Below are 16,899 nucleotides of genomic sequence, written 5' to 3'. Positions count from 1 at the left end.
TGCAGAAAAGTTAACGTGGGTAGCTGACCAGATAGAGGAAGCATATTTAGAGATTCGCCAGCGTGCATCCCAAATAGCAACGGTAACCGAGCCACCTGTAGAAAACGCTGGAGCAAGCGAACCATTGGTCGCCTGCTACAACGCGTTGAACGAACAAATGATCCAACTGCGAATGCAAATGAGCGCGCTGAGCTTTGGCAGTGCCCGCCCTTCGCGACAACGAAGCCGGAATCCTCGTAGAACGCCTTCGAGAGATAGACTACAGCAGCTCGGATTCTGTTACTATCACACGACGCTCAAAGAACGCGCGAAGAAGTGTCGTTCCTCATGCAGCTGGACCCAGGGGAAACGGAACCAGCTGTCCGCAAACACGGCATGTGACGACAGTCTAGTATCCCGCCGCATCTTTGTCACAGACAGGAAATCGAAGGTCTCCTTCCTCGTGGACATCGGCGCCGATATATGCGTATACCCATGCAACAAACTACGCGGACCCGCGAACAAAGATACGTACGAGCTGTTCGCGGCTAACGGGTCACGCATAGCGACCTATGGCACCATCCTAGTGTCCCCGGACCTAGCATTGCGTCGAGCACTGAAATGATGTTTTATAATAGCGGACATTAACACGCCTATTATCGGCATGGACTTCCTTAACTACTACGTTGCTAGATTCGACCACGTTGGCCCTCTACAACCATCCTACGACGGGCTATATAAGGTATCACCTTATCGTTGTATCACGAGGCGAGAAAAATTATACCATAGAAATAAACAACAAGCATATAAATGTATCCGTAGACTGATTAAAACCTGCTTTCGTTGTACCCGACAACATCGAATATCAGCAGCGCGAAAATAGTGTAGGAACCCACGACGTGTTCATACCGCTCAAAACCCCAACTACTCAAAACGCTGAGAGGGCATAACAAAGCGAAGGTGACTCAAGAAGCTATTACACCACGCGCGCAGTTTGCAAGACGATAAGTTCACTTTCCTAATTGTTTTCAGGCAGGTCGTGGATAAGCTAGCACGTAAGATCTGCGCGAAGACAAAAAAATGTTATCACTGGTAAGGACACTCGACAGCAAATCTTCCGACGGTTTCCGTCCTGTGGCTTGCTACACAAAGACCCTATCTTTCGGATAAGATGATCGTACTTCTAATGATTGTACTGATGATGATACTTTCAACTAGCCTAAGGACCCACTATAAATCTTAGGATTTTTCTAGCTAAGATCCTTCAAATGAACAAATAGTTTTAGTCTTAGCATTCTTAAATTTGTTACCTACTACGGAAAGATACGGGAAATCTGATTTTTCTCACGTACGATGCTTCCCGCTAGCAACTTTCTCTCGAGGGCGATTAGCATCCTTCCTCAATCACCAACCTAGAGATTAACCAATTAACAGCGATGTTCATTTCTTTCCTCGGCTTTCCTCGACGAATCCGATAATCTCGTATCCTAACTCCATCATAGTTTTCCTCTGCAGCATCATCGTGACGGAAAGACAGTTGGTAGTTGACTAGAGTTCCTCAACACATCTTGAGCAATCATCCTAACTTGTACCGCGCACTCTGCTCAACCGTTATCGTAACACATCGTTTAAAAGTTGAGTTGTAACCCGAGGTGCGAACCGCTAAGTGTAATCGTGAGCTTTACGTAAAGTGTACATCGAGGGTATTGTTAATAAATATACTGTTAATTATAATCAAGTATTTCTTCAGCATCTATCACGACCTATCTACCTCAATTCTATTCCTTTGGTGATAGAATGACAGCTGTCGCTGATATGTATGCAGTACGAATCGTCATACAAATATCACATTAAAGTCAACAACAACGTTAGGACATTAGGACACAACACGAACTGACGTATTAACATGTGGATTGTTAATAAAATAAAATAGATCGAGAAATCTACGTTGGATGCTGGCCAAGGAAGAAATCAATCGCGAGATAATTCCAAGTATATTAAAAACACTTGCAAAGCTACAAGTTGATTCTATACAGTTATTAAACTCAAGTCAAAAGAATTTTAATTGAAATCTGAGAGAAAAAGGTGAAAAGCAGAAAGCAAGCAAACGAGACACAGGTTTTTTTTTTTATTTTGGTTATTTTACAATTTGTCCTTGCGGACATTTGGTAAAGTGTTATATCTTGTTGGTGAAGAAAAAAAAATATAAATAAAAAATAAAATAGCATGTGGGCGGCTACTCCCAGCGGGGTGCCAGCTTCGTTTTTTTCTAAGCTATATCTTTTATGATGAGACACAGGTATCGCAGAAATTCAGATGTCGAGCAAGCAAAGATCAGGTGAAAATTCATTTGTAGTACAGATTTGTTTAAAGGATAGGACTAGAAAATATGAACGATACAAAATGAGAGACCGAGAGAATAGAAATGTATCAAGCGTCGGATGTGAAATTTTTGTAGCTCATTACGCGTAACACATCATTCGCTACTGCTGAGAGGTTTAAGAAAGAAAACAACTGCATCCTTTGATGTCGTGAACGGATCTACTTTCCAAATTATATCAAAACGAGAAGATGTTTCAAACAAATCCAAATTTTCTCTGTTTTCGCGTGACAAAATCATAATAACGTTTAACAGGCGTGTTTATGGGCGAGAAATGGCGTCAAGAGCAACGGAAGCAACGGAATAAGTGAAAGAGACCTGTCCGTGGCAAAGTTCTCATTTCGCGGATATCAAAAGGGCCGCAGGTGGTGTCGGCTCCCGCCTTCTGCGCCATTGACAGTCTGGATCCTTTTGTTTCTTGCTATAAATCAATATCTGCAGATTGCTGCCGTCACGACCCTTTCTAAATGCTGACGGGAATTAAAGCGAGGACGTTGATCTTTTTTAGACAGGGAACGTACGTAAGTTTGTCGAAAACTTGCCATACTTCTTTCGTTCATTTACTGACACAAACCGTGAGAAACGCAACGTGTTAGCTTTTTTAACCTTTTTCTTTCTCGGTAGTAGAACATTTGGATGTTTTCACATATTGAGACTACAAAGAAAAAACACGATAAGTCACGTTTCGCGTTTTTACGGGGAAACTGTTTTATGATTCAGTACGTTGTCTATCAACTTCATATTATCAAATTTTTCTCTGTATGTGGTTCTAGAACAAAACATGTACTCTTTCCTTTTTAAAATTTGCAAATTATTATAATAAAATAAAAAATATAAAAAATTATAATATATTACGATATTACATCTTCAGACCTGACATGTTCTTTCTATCTTAAATTTTATCGTATTAAGATCGGAAAATCAACAAGATGTACTTATCACGTTTTTCTTCTGTAATCTCCGTATGAAATACTACCAACATTTGGGAATTCTATCTACCTTTTCCAAAGTAGTATTCTAAATTATGCTTATGGCGACACTGTCGATAGATTAAAAAATTTTTTGCTCTATTTTTTCTACTCGATTTTCCTACTTTTGATTAATACTCGCCCTATGTTCACAATCCACGTCGAAAGAAACTCCATTTATAATATAGAGCCCTGTGAATGTCTTTCTTCAGCGAAAAATGATCTCGAAATCCTGCCCTCTCCATATGATGTTTGGAACTCTGCGTTTTCCCTTTGATTCATAGTGTAGAATGCCGGCGTACGAATGTGCACGAGAGAAAGAAGAGAAAGAAAATCTCGGGGTTTAGTGCACGGCTCGGTTGACGATTTGATTGTAAGACCATTGTCAAGTGTTCCAGTGCCCGTAAACCGAGGAAGAAATTAAGCCCACTGTGTGTGGCACTATTTTACGACAGACGAAATGAAAAAGGAAATATATGGTCGAAAGAGGACGATTACATCTAAGAACCATTAATGTTCGAAATAAAAACTGTTAACAGGGGCGGAAGATCTTTTGTATTTAATCTGCAGCTGTAACGACACTACTAATAGTTAAATCCTGAAATAAACTAGAAATATTAAACGAGACTGTCACGTTCCAAGGATTTTGATATTCCAATTACTTGAAAAAGCGTCAAACGAAAAAAATTCTAAACGAGCTCCGGTTTACGTGACTTTTACCTTTGTGTCCGCACATTTTGCTTTATCCTTAAGCTAATCGGGTTTTAAAGAATAGAGAAAGTTCGTACGAATTAACTCAAGAATTAAACTTCATGAAAAGAATCCTGAAAATTTCTCATCTGATTTTTAATTTTTAAGAATATAAAGAAGAGAGAAAAAAAGATTATGCAATTGATACCACAGCCACGACCAGCCGCAAGCTTCACAAACAGCCGCAACCTGGCAACAAGCTTTCCGCCTTTCGTCCTTTGTGTCACGATCTTGGCATAACTTCTGCCCAGTTAATGAAGCACCCTGAGCACTTACCGCAGCGATAACCGCGAACTTTGATCCTATCACTCCGCATTGCCTTATACCGCGCTATCGCAGCGTGTTACGCGCGGATATGCCATGAAAATGGCCGAGGTAATTCATCGAGGTCCTTACAAACTTTTCATGTTGCTCTTTTATTCGCCAGCCGTACGTTAACCGGAATATTATAAGGAAATTTCCTTCGTGAATCGGGAAGACTATCAAGGTGCAGTTTGATCGCGTGACATATCGTATTATTAAATAATTTCCATATTTCCAAAAGTACTTTCGTTAATGACGAAATGGGCCACGCAATTTTCGGACTTTTTATATCTCTTTGTCGTCAGAAATTTTAGACATTTTAGTTTAATCGACAATAAATTTACATCACCGATCGGTCAATGTATATTTCGAGTACTCTGATATAGCGTAGCCATCGGATTCTCTAATCGATCTTTACCAATATCATACAAAGGATGACGAGACACATTCAAGAATGAAGTTTTCATCGACGATAATTTCTTTTTAATACCCTCAATATCCAACTCTTTCGTCATTCCCCCTTTAATTCATTCATATGATGGGAATACAATGGGATAATTCAATCTGCTGCATCCACGGGTTCAATTTTTCGATTCTACAAGAGCGTATCGGAAGAGAAAATCAGGCAGTCGTGCCACCCACGACCCACTTCTTAACACGGTTAGAGGATTATTTACACGACATGGACCGTGAAAATCCTCGATAGGATACAACAAACTTGTTTACGAGTGGTTTGAGCTCGAACGGCAGCTCCGATAGCCCATACATGTCGGGCAACGGTATTCCCTCTCTTCAACTCCACGCCACGCTCTCTGTCCCTGCTCAGGATCAATATGTTTCTGTCGTGAGATCGGCGAGCCGGTGAAACGTGCTGGAAAACTCGTGGCGCCTTCCAGGAGGCCAACGATAAATCTTGATTTCCAGGTATCGATATGCCAGACTGTGTATATCCAGGAAATACTCTAGGTCGCATCTAAGTGTAGACTGAGATCGATGACTCACTCGACGTTGGATAATTTCGATCGACGGGTACAATGCAACCCCCGCACTCTACAGTCTGTACAACCCTTCCGTTACGCGTGGCTTTATCTTGCGAACCGCGTCTCCGACCACGATTATTAACTGTTCGAAATGAAGCGGTGTTATCTCGTTTCCTTTCTGCATATGATAGATGAAAAGGTGTTTTTTTTTTGTGCAGAAACATTGTACGGATCAGATGTAATCTTTTAGAGATTTCGTGTTTTATTTACAACATGATGGGTTATATACGATGTATTTCTTGATTTAACGCTGTGAGTGTTAGAGAAATTTGTGTTAGTGGAGACTAAATACTATATGTAAGTGCAAGAAAATTATATATGTAAGTAATAAATATATATATATATATTTATTATAAAAATATATATATATATATTTATTATAAAAATATATATATATATATATATATTACTTACATATATAATTTTCTTGCACTTACATATAGTATTACATATAGTACTTATAGTAGTTGCACTTACATATAGTATATATATATATAAGTGCAAGGGAATTATATGAAGGCCACAAGTGAAAAAGTGAAAAGTCACATGCCCTGTCTTCTATAGAATGTATTTTAAGATTGAATATATTGTTATTCAATATATTTCAAGATTATCAGTTTTTAGATTGTTCATTCGTTTTGGACAATAAATATGTCTTTAGTCACTCTCTTGAATACTTACAAAGTATTAATAACATTGGTTATACAGTCCAATATTGCTTAAGTTAAAAAAATACATAATAATTAATAATTTTAACGAAGCTCTTGATTCTGTATATAAATAATACATCGGTAATAATTTGCATTGAAAAGAAGAGAAATTTTGTTGTCTTATTCGTCGTTTATTTGACAGGAATTCGCAAACCGGACTGTCCTTCGATCGACATAATGAAGCCAATTCACCAGAAGGTTCCAGATTACATGGCAACACGTCGAACCTGTTTTATTGATACAGAGATTGATGCACCGCTCGAGAACAAACACAACAATCAACCTGTCGAAACAGTCATTTGCATTTCGAATCTTCGTTAATTGTGCCGGCGACGGTCGAGTGACCCGACCTGTCTAACGATCAGCTCGATACTGTCTATAAACTTGTATTTTAATCAATACGAAACACGGTTCCAACTCATCGATTCGATATAATGAATCATCCATATTCAAGCCGAAAATATAACTGCGTAATCTACGTATCCAATTATCGAAGAATATAAACATGAGCAAGCATTTTTTAATTTACAAACACGAACTGCATTCCTTAAATCATATGTCGGTCAATAATTCGTTGGTTGTGACAAGAAAGGTGTCGGCAACTCAGCAAGTCTAGCATCGAGGTTGCCGTCACGCCAACGGTGTCTCATTGAAAGAAAACTCTCACGAAATGACCAACAATCGTTATTGCTGAGCGTTGTTTAACACCGCTTTGCGAAAGACACGCTTCAAATACCCACGGTGCCACCGGGACTGAGCAGAATCAGCACCACGCTAACCTCATTTCCTTGGCCAACAACTGCAGATTTGACGCAATCGATTCCAACCTTTAGACTACGGACATTTTTGAAATGCGACATCTGTTTTTCTCGCACGACAGTACGTAGATATATAGCGCACACGTATGTCGAGATGATTTATTTTTCCGAGAGATAGCATTATTCCGTAAATAATTAATGTGTCATATCATGTGAAATGTCAATTATAATTGGTTCAAAATTTCTTCTGAAACGCGAATATAGAAAATCATGTTACTCATATACGTGACTTTAATTGATTTAAAAAGTATTTAACTCCCACTATATTCTACGAAAAGGTTAAACATTTCGCAATATGTCGGACGAGCCTCCCTGACAATTCAGAATTTTCACGAGCCAGCAGAGAGATTCGTTTCAATAACATCTACGTCTTCAGACGTTCAGCGAGAAAACGATGGAAGCACATTCGCATGAACGGTATTCGGCCCGGCGTATTGAGCATTTTTCCATTAAAGTCAGCAGAAATAATAGAAGGACGAGAGCATATGTAGTTTAGGTAAGGATGGTTTCCCGGCGAACAATTTCTACGGAAAGGCATCGAAGAATAGTGGATTTTCCGACACCAGATGATCTTCCATTATCCGGACGGGTTGAACGGGCTAGGATTTTCTGCAGGCTTCACCGGGAGAGCTCCACGAATTTTTATCCGAACATCCAGTCCTCTTTCTTTCTAAACGCGACACCCAGGATCGCGCCATTGTTCCTCGCTCCTTGCTGCTTCTCGACAAGTCTCATTCGTCGGTTCTCTTCGACTCAGCGACCAGTATGCTCGTTGTTAGCCACTGGCAATACTGACGATACTGGGATGTTTCATTTCCTGATCTTCAGGATACCTTTGTCTGCATGGGAACAATCGTCCTCTCTTCCGATATCTTTTCTCGTGTCTTCTGATCGTCTAGAATCGATTGGGATCGTTCTAAAGTATACTATGATTTCGTAGATTTAATTATAATTCCGTAAGAGAGAGCGGAACATTGTCTCAACCCTTTTCTCCCTTTTATTTACTATTTTAACTCTATGTCTAACGAAAGCTATTGAAACATTATACGCAATTTGTATTCGATGATCCAACCTTGTAATTTAATTAAAATCAGAGAATTTTGCGTTTCAATCCACGTCACGAACGTAACATAATATTAGAAAGGGGGTAATTTGATGAATTTAATAGAAAGACTACCTTGTTAAAAAATATTGTGCAAAAGACTTCGGAATAGAAAATTTGCTTGGTTATCTTTTAAGTGGAAAATGAAAGCGGCTTAAGGGGAAAAACGATAACGCGGAAGTGAAAATTTATCAGGATTCGCCACTATCTTGTTTGAAGACGGGACCAGATGCGACCAAATATATCTCTAGATGTACCAGATCGATACCAGAGGTAGCCGTGTATTACGTAAGCGAAATTGTCGAAAGCCAGCAAGCTCGCTCGTGACCCAGGCCAGCTTTGACCTTGGCCTGCATTCAGGACCGCTGCTGCAGATGTATCAACACAAGTGCATCGGTTGCACGATGGCGTGTCGCGCACGATCCAATACTTGAGTGCGCGCGCGTTGTTTGCCAAAAAAGGCAAGCTGCGGCACGTTTCAAAATTTCGTATCCTCCGAAACGACTTTCAGGAAAATATCGAAAATATAACAAAGTATTTACCACAAAGAATTATGGATTTTGTAACTAGAAAAACTATTACAAATAATAATACAAATCTCGAACACGTTAATTTTGACAGTATTTGCAAAAAATAATAGTTTCTCATAAGAATAAATCGCTACTGGCACCGCAGATTATCCGCAGAGGAGTGGAATAGGAAACTATTTTTGAACGATCCTGTATATTAGAACACGGACAGAATCGAGTTTTTCTAAGTTTACGTGCGCAGTTCAGCTGTGCTGAAGTGTTTGCAAGCACACGTGTGCGCAGCCAGTTCGTGGCTGAACAACTGCAACCGTGCCAAGAATTCGCTTCTCCTCTACCCTCTACACTCTACCCTTTCCCAGAGGGTGAAGCTGACCTGCGACCCAAGCGCCACTTCTTTCACAACTACCACATACAGAACAGTGGATAGAGTCTTAACTGCTGACACGCGCCGCTAACTTTCTCGCTTCCGGTTTAAACAAACATCCCAAATTCCCTTACATCGGCGTGGGTTCTAAGATATACCGACTTTTTAAAAAATCAAGCGATACTTTTTCACTCAATTATGAATGCTAAAAATGTATAAGACGCATTATTTAAACTGCCATTAATACGTGAACTATTACATTTTCACGACTAAACAATTTATTTCCTAGAACACCGATTAGTTTGTATAAACGAGATATTTACTAATTCGACAAACAATTTTCATGTACATCCCACAAATAAAACGACTATGATACATAATTTACTGCATGTATGTTCTTTTAATGCTCCGTCATAACGATGCAAATAGTTCAAGGATCAAACAGACTACACACAAGTATCCAACCGATCGTTCACAAATAAATCTTCTAACACCAACCAATGTTTCAACGCGATTTATTATACCTCTCTCTTATGCTTCATCCTCCTATTAATATCCTATTATAAATCTCGATTAAAAGTGAAGTTATCCTAAAAATTCATCTTTGAAGAAGAGAGTATGATTATGCGATTTATGTGATTTACGATCCGCGTGGCTATGCATTGGAATCTTTTAGCGGAGTTTGAACTAGTATGGCAGAAGGTATGAAGGGGAAACGACAGAAAAATCGACCCGCGCATGAACGTCAAACGGCATACAGAAGTCGCGATCGATGGCAAATTGCGTACAGAGTACCCAGGTGCATCAAGGATTTATGGGTGTGTTTAACGCGCGAGACTATGTTAGATCCTTCCTTCCAAATATTGCAGAGGATTAGAAAACCATAATTCTCTGGATGGTTAAACACGTGAGTTATTTACCGAAGGGATGGAACACCACATGTATAAGCTTGAACAACGGAGCTCCGTTCGCCCTCAATTGCCGAGCATAATTAACTTGCATAGGATAAAATTAAGCTGCCTCGCCCAACCTCTCGTTACCGCGGCAAAAACATTTGCTCGACAGTTTCCAAACGTTAGGCGAAATCCCACCGTCCGCTCGGGCTAATGAAATTCGAATAAACGCCGCGAAGCTTTCCCTAAGCGCGTGCGGAACTCTTGATACCAAGGGGCCATTATTTCCTTTTGAATCCTACAAACACCAGACCGCTACGCTGTCAGAACTATTCCCCAGGAGCTGCTCGGTGCTTAGCAGAAATTTCGTACAAGTTTATTTTGAACAGCGCTCACAAAGATTATTATAGTGCACGAATAAGACAGGTGTTTAAGGGATAAGTAGTCCATGTTTCTAAAACCGCTTTTTAATTGTGAAGAGAAAGTAAGTATAATTGTTGTGAGTATAATGTGTAACGATATTGTGTAAAATAATAATGATAGAAAACGAATGTTGAAAATGGTTCCGTGAAAGAGAGGTAAAAGTTACCGTTGCCGTGCTGAAAGACGAGGTTTTCTTCCGTCTCTCACGATCGGTATTTCACTCTCGCCGATCGATGTTCCTTGACTGTTTTTCGGGTACTCGTGTTAAGGCGGAAAATACGAGTTGTTTCAGGGAGAAAAATAAACGGTGCTATAAAAGGATCGATTTGATGAACGTGAGAAGAGAAAGCGGAACGATAGATTGACATTTACTCTGCTGTCTCTTAAAATGTCTTAAATATCTTTTAATTCTATTTACTCGGACGAACATTTAAAAAGAACTTCCAATTATATTCTATCGCAATCATTTTGATATTGTAGGATCTTTACTACAATTAGTTTATTTACAATAAATGGATTAAACAGATGTTGGTTAAACAGAAAACGATGGTTGTTTAACATGAACTAATCACAATGACGTACTATAATTAAGACAACTAAATAGTTGATTTGCAACTCTCGTCACTACGGTTCCAACCTTCTCTTTCAGGCGGACCACACTATTTCGACAACGCAATTCGCACTCCCTGACTTCTCGATTCACACTCTCTCACTTTTCAACTAACTCGTCAATTCGTCTTCGTCCCTTAGCATCCCTTTGTCTTTTGTCTTAGCCCCACCACGCACGTGTTCCGCAACCGCTCGTGGCCAGGATCACGCAGGGCTTTTCCGCGAATCTATTCGATTGAAGGACCGACGATATATTGTTAGGCCTGTCGGCGCTTTAGCTTTCATTGTTTATAGTTCGCCCGATATCTCTTAGGCCATTCGTCCACGATACTACAATATTTTATGATAAGATATTTGTTGTATTAATAGGAAAGTATGAAATACCTCCGTAATCTTTACAGAATGCCCAACACTATCTCAAACACCTTGCCCATTATTTTTCATTATACTTCCATTCTGATATTTCGCCAAGATAACGCTTCTCTTTCAAAAACTGAGGATTAATCATCTCGTTGCTGGTTATAGCAAAGCAACCCCTTCACAAGCCAGGAGAAATCATCTTTTACAATCTCGAAGAAAGGAGAGGCTGTGCAAACTTCCGCCCGGTCGAGCGCTAAATAATTATCCTAATTCCCCCTGAAGTCCGCGCAAGCCGCATTTTGGCAAACGCTGGTTTCACGACCAGTTCACAACCGGAGGATAAATTACTACCGCGGCATAATGGTTCCGACTAATTTACGGAGCTAGAAATTAAAGTTTTTTCATAGATCTTCGCTGATGTCCGTAATAATTCGGCGTCCATACACCCTCTTTTCCTTTCCTCTATATACTCATTTCTCATTGCTTCTTCTTCCCCTGTGCTAGCGTAAGTCTGTCGCTGGTGAAGTTGATACACGCGAAACCCCTCTGGGCTAAATCCGATTCACCGACCGCACATAACTGAAAGAGGCTTGAAACTTTAACCGGAATCAAGAGAAATACGAGTCCTCACCTGAGAAAGAGTGGAGGAACTAATTGCACTTTTGACTACTCCGAGAAACTGCTCCGTTAAATATTGCCACCGATGGAATATTTCATTAAGTGCGGCTACGTGAAACTTTCTGCGCAACTGTAGTTTCAGACGGGCCGAAGCGTTTTCGAGATCTTCTGGATATTTGGTATACCTACATTTCCCTCAATACTCGTCGATTGGGAAAAGCTTAGTAGGGAAAGGAGAAGTGTTATCTTTCCCACCTTCGTTTTCTATCGTTCGCTTTTTTTCTTTCCTTTTTCCTTCCTCGTTTTCTTTGGAAAACTTTCGCAGAACTATTTCTTCTGAATTCGCACATGTATTTCTCAATTCAAAGTAATTTAATCCTATGTTAAAAGAAGGACACGATTGTCAAAGTGAGGTTTCAAGGGCTAAAAATGGAAAAATTACAAATATAATGTTTGACCATTGTGCTCTAGAATCTATACTTTCCGCCAATATTATACGTTTAATAAGTATTTTTCTCTAAGTTCCTAAATAATTTTTCGCTTTGAAAAGCTTGCGTAAGCTTTATCCCTTTTGAAATACTTGTTTCAGTTATAGACTTCCATTTGTCATTGAAAGTGTCTCTCGTTGCTTAAAAAAGCTTTAATATAATATTCCAATTACTCGAAGAAACAAACTCGATACCGGAGTTTCTTAACGACTCGATAATGTGACAAACTCCCATAAAACTTATTAATGTCAAATAAGTTCTGTTCCAAATGTACCCACAATGTTTCGGTCATCCTTGCAGACTGCATTTATCTAAGATTCAATTGCAAACGCTAACGAAAGCCGATATTCGGTTAATGTTCAGCTGACCTTAACCTGCGCAAAGCGCAACGTTGTTGTATATGGAAAGGATGGAGTCCACTACCAGAGGTTCCTGAGGATATATAATGCGTCCAAACCAATCCGGCCTCTGGTAGTCGGACCGATTCGATAAGCCCTTAATCCATTGGCAATTAGTCCGCACAGTGGCCAAGGCAACCCCTTCACCCCTAAAGCTGCGTCTACCCCGAGGTAAACAATCACTGTCTCTATCTGCCTCGTGGTGTGTTGCCCTCTCGTGCCCGTCGCTGGCTAATTCAACAGTCTCTGTGACTATATAATTAGCCAATGGATTGTGTATGTTTATGCACGGAATACGGTTGCTATTCACGCACGGGTATTTACGATTCAGTGTTTTGGACAATAACGAAAGATCGTATGGATTAGCCTGTTTAATTTCTGGCTCTTGCTTACGTCGTTTTGTCTACCTTTCGTTTCGATCAATTGATAATTGTCTTTGGTGACTATACGCAGGGCTGAAAATCGTAGTGTTGTGAGACAAAATTTTGAGAAGTCGAATTTAGTCATCGGTTTCAATAAAAGTACGAAAAGTACAACGTTTCGATTTCATAAATCTCGATTATCTGCCGCGAAACATTTTCATGATATGAAAGGATATAAGGATTCTCGATGATAAATGTGATAGATTTTATAAAAACTATCAGTCGATTGATTTACACCAATATAGTTTTCAGAGAGTCATGTTTGCAAAAAATAGATGTATGTTATATTAATTAACCTATCATATTAACAATATAATCCGGCGTTTTCACTTCTATATAAATATAAATTTGGCTCGTGTTTTACTCCACTCGAATACTATGAAGTATGTCATTCGTTAAAGAAAATCTTGGGTGCGACATTCCTCTAGATTTATATTCTTTGCGTCGCATTCTTTCACTAACATATACACAGCGAAGTAACTGGCGCACCGGAGCGAACTAACAAAGCAGGGGGAAAAGATAGAAAAAGAGGAGAAAGTAAAATGAAAGAACATCGCGCGACGTTCGGGTGATTCGCTTTAAAAAGAAGTATACGTGACGTTCTGGTTCCTTATTTTTCAAAGCGAACGGAAGAGTTTCCACGCGGAGACAGAGATACAAAGACTGTCGCGCAGAAAGAAACGCTTCGAGAATAACGGAGAAGAAGAGGAAAGAGATTTGAAACGAGAGGGCATAGCTACTTCGTACTTTCGTCGTAAAGAAAGGAAAGCGTACTTCGAAAGAACTCACCGTGATACGTCCTCCTGAGAAACAGCTCGTGGCGTGGCCGCGCCGTGAAGAGCGAGAGAAGACGCGTGACGTGATTCTTGCGAATACGGCAGCGTCGAGTTGTTCTCCAGCGCCGACACAGAACCATTTTGTTTTCCTGTTAATAACGGGAACGAACGTAAAATACCGAGGCGCGGATAATTTAGAAATTGGCTTCCTCTTAACCCATATATTTATATCATCCTTCTAAAAGGATAATTGCAAAATTTGCAAGGTACTCGATTTTATTTTGTGATTTCTATAGTACTGGCCAGCATTCTTTTGAATGAATAGTCATCTTGTTTAATCGTGTTAGAAAATTTAAAAAATTTGATAAATATACAAAAGTATGGCTACAACAAGTATCTACATACCATTATATATTTGCTACAGTATATACATGCTGATTAATTAAATCCAAGTATACTACATTTCGTATCATTTAGTAGTACATACTTTCATATGAGTAAAACAAATTTTATACTACAAAAACGTGAAACGTGAGGTCTAATAAAAGGAAATGCTTGGTTGGAAAATAAGGGTACGTGCAAATACTCTTCATAGTTATGGTATTTAATTTAGCCTCCAACTAAAGGAATGTTTTTCTAAAAAATATTAAATAGAGGTTTTTAATATATCTGAGTTAATAAAGAAAGCCTAATTTCTTGAAATGTTTATCAAGCGAACAACGATTAAATGAAATTTACTTTGTTTCATTGTATTTCGAGACAATTTCGCAAAAGATCAGTGCCAGAAATTCGTTAGAATTATTAATTTATTAGAATTATTAATAGAGATAGTACAATTACTTTCCAATTGAAACGTAATTCAAATAAAGAAAAATATCGCTGTAATTCGGCACTTTCTGAACGTATTCCTGCTACATTACAGGCTCTCTGTGGAACTAGAAGAGTTTACGCGCTCGACTTTATGAGTACTATGAATAAGTTATAGGAGATCGTTGGCGCGACAAGATAGCTTGGAATTTGTGACAAAGTCCTGGGATCAAAAATTCACTTGGATATGGCCACGGGAGGAAAACTGGGAATTCCCGTGTTTATCATTCAATGTGACACCCTTGAGACCTGAAGGAATTATGGGAGGAACGTTACTGTATAAAAAATCGATCGATATGCAAGGTATTTCATATGAGTAATCGCTAATTAATAAAACAAAGGTTGAGGAATTTGTATAGCGCCATAAAATTGAACAGAAATAGTTGTGAACATTTTATGTTAGCTTGAGAAATAAATTTCTGAAATAATTTTAAACTACGCAAAGAAAATTTAATTTCTTCGTTCATTATGTGTATTAATAATGAAGCTATTTTTATCTAATGAGGAAAATTCACTCTATTCGAGAATGCATTTTATATCCAATATTAATTTTACCTACAAGCACAGCATTTTATATTTCGTACTTTACTACAAATTACCCTTATGTATCCTTGCACATTCTGTGACACTGTATCTTCCGAACAATGACTTTATACTTCCATATTTGGTACTTTCAAAAATTATTTTACCGACACATTCAATATTCAACATCACTAACAAAAACACGTGAGCACAGTACTTTCGTATCAAAATAATCAAAATTCTTACAACAAAAATTACATTTTCCAAACCGAAAATGTTCGAACATGGAACATCCACTGTAGCGTTTGATGCTCGACATTCACACTTTTCTAAATTCGTTCACCGCGACACTAGTACTAAACATCGGGAAGCATAAAACGCTCCCGCCCAACGTTCCGTTCCCATTTTTACTCCACGGTAGAGGAAGGATTTCCTTGGCGTGGAACCGCGTCCGCTGGTCGCGAACAAAAGTAAGGCAGACATTTTTTCGCGGTGCGTGAAATATTTATTGTTCCGGAAGGCAGCGTCATGAAAATTCGAGGAGAAAAGATCCCGAAAATGTCCCGTGAAACGAGGCACGGGGAGAAAGTCGCGGACACGGAATTTACGCGGCGAGTGAATAATATAGTATGTGAATAGGATACGAGGCACGCTTACGTGGTTGCGGTGAGAGCGAATTGTCCGAGGCCATGGGGGGTGGTGGCGGCGGCACGATTCCGGTTTCCGGTTTCGCCACCAGAAGAACCACGCGATCCTGGATTGCCTTCAGTGTCGCCACCGCTTCCTCGTGCGTCACATTTTCGAGGTTCTTGTCGCCCTGCTAGAATCAAAGGAATCCCTCTTTTCTATCTTCTCTTTATGCTGGTCAAAGCACGATACCACAACTTGATACCGTTGAAATGTAATTCAATTTCACTGGACTTTGTTAAAGCACACTAGCTTTTTCTCTGGCTTCGGTTTCTGATGACCGAGCCAAGTTTCGTTATTAAGGTCAGTCAGCAATTTTATGTAACTTTTAAATTGTTTAAAATTAACGACAGAAAAATACAGTAGCTCGCGAAAGTATTCCAATACTCATAGAAACCATTTTTTTGATATGAAACAGTTAAGTTTCAACTGGAATGAGACACGACTAACGTAATTATATCAGGCTTTGATACAACTCTGACTATTAATTTTGTATATTAATTTTTTACTGAATATATCAATTTTAAATTTTAGCAATATAATTATGACAGTCGTGCGTCATCATACTGCTAATAAAATTTCAAGATATTTTATATAACATATACTTTTTTGGGTCACTGTAAGTATTTCAGAAATGTTCGCCTCGGTGGATGGAACATTGCGCGTTGTTTATCATCTTTTATTAATAAAATCTGTACAGAGATCCATGCGAATATGGAAAGCGTACATTTTCTATCATCCTTTTTTCTATCGCGTAAAATATTTCTCTTCATTCATCAACACCGTCCATTCATCTTAATTTGCTAAAGCATTTCCTGTTATCGTTCTATCGTCACTATTCCTCATTTTCCGGGACGGAGCGACGCGTGAAAGCGATAAGAGCAACACCGAC

General features: G+C 39.1%; 2 protein-coding genes across 23 annotated transcripts in view; both read right to left on the bottom strand.

The window, feature by feature from the left end:
* The window catches only part of LOC132905038 (disks large 1 tumor suppressor protein), a 523,073-nt gene that overhangs the window by 71,449 nt on the left and 434,725 nt on the right, over positions 1 to 16,899 (bottom strand). For 19 of the 22 annotated variants that reach the window (XM_060956036.1, XM_060956063.1, XM_060956045.1 and 16 more), the window contains 2 exons: positions 15,978 to 16,140; positions 13,945 to 14,080 (listed from right to left, as the gene is read on the bottom strand). In XM_060956036.1, coding sequence (XP_060812019.1) covers positions 13,945 to 14,080; positions 15,978 to 16,140 — 299 coding nt within the window. The remainder of the gene's footprint in view (positions 1 to 13,944; positions 14,081 to 15,977; positions 16,141 to 16,899) is intronic. The other 3 variants (XM_060955976.1, XM_060956123.1, XM_060956128.1) reach the window with 1 other exon arrangement.
* LOC132905132 (poly(ADP-ribose) glycohydrolase-like) overlaps positions 1 to 16,899 on the bottom strand; it is a 473,462-nt gene that overhangs the window by 429,510 nt on the left and 27,053 nt on the right. The window lies entirely within an intron of this gene.

The sequence above is a fragment of the Bombus pascuorum genome, chromosome 1, assembly GCF_905332965.1.
Source record: "Bombus pascuorum chromosome 1, iyBomPasc1.1, whole genome shotgun sequence".
In the NCBI taxonomy this organism is placed as follows: domain Eukaryota; kingdom Metazoa; phylum Arthropoda; class Insecta; order Hymenoptera; family Apidae; genus Bombus; species Bombus pascuorum.
This window is presented reverse-complemented; position numbering and strand designations above follow the sequence as displayed.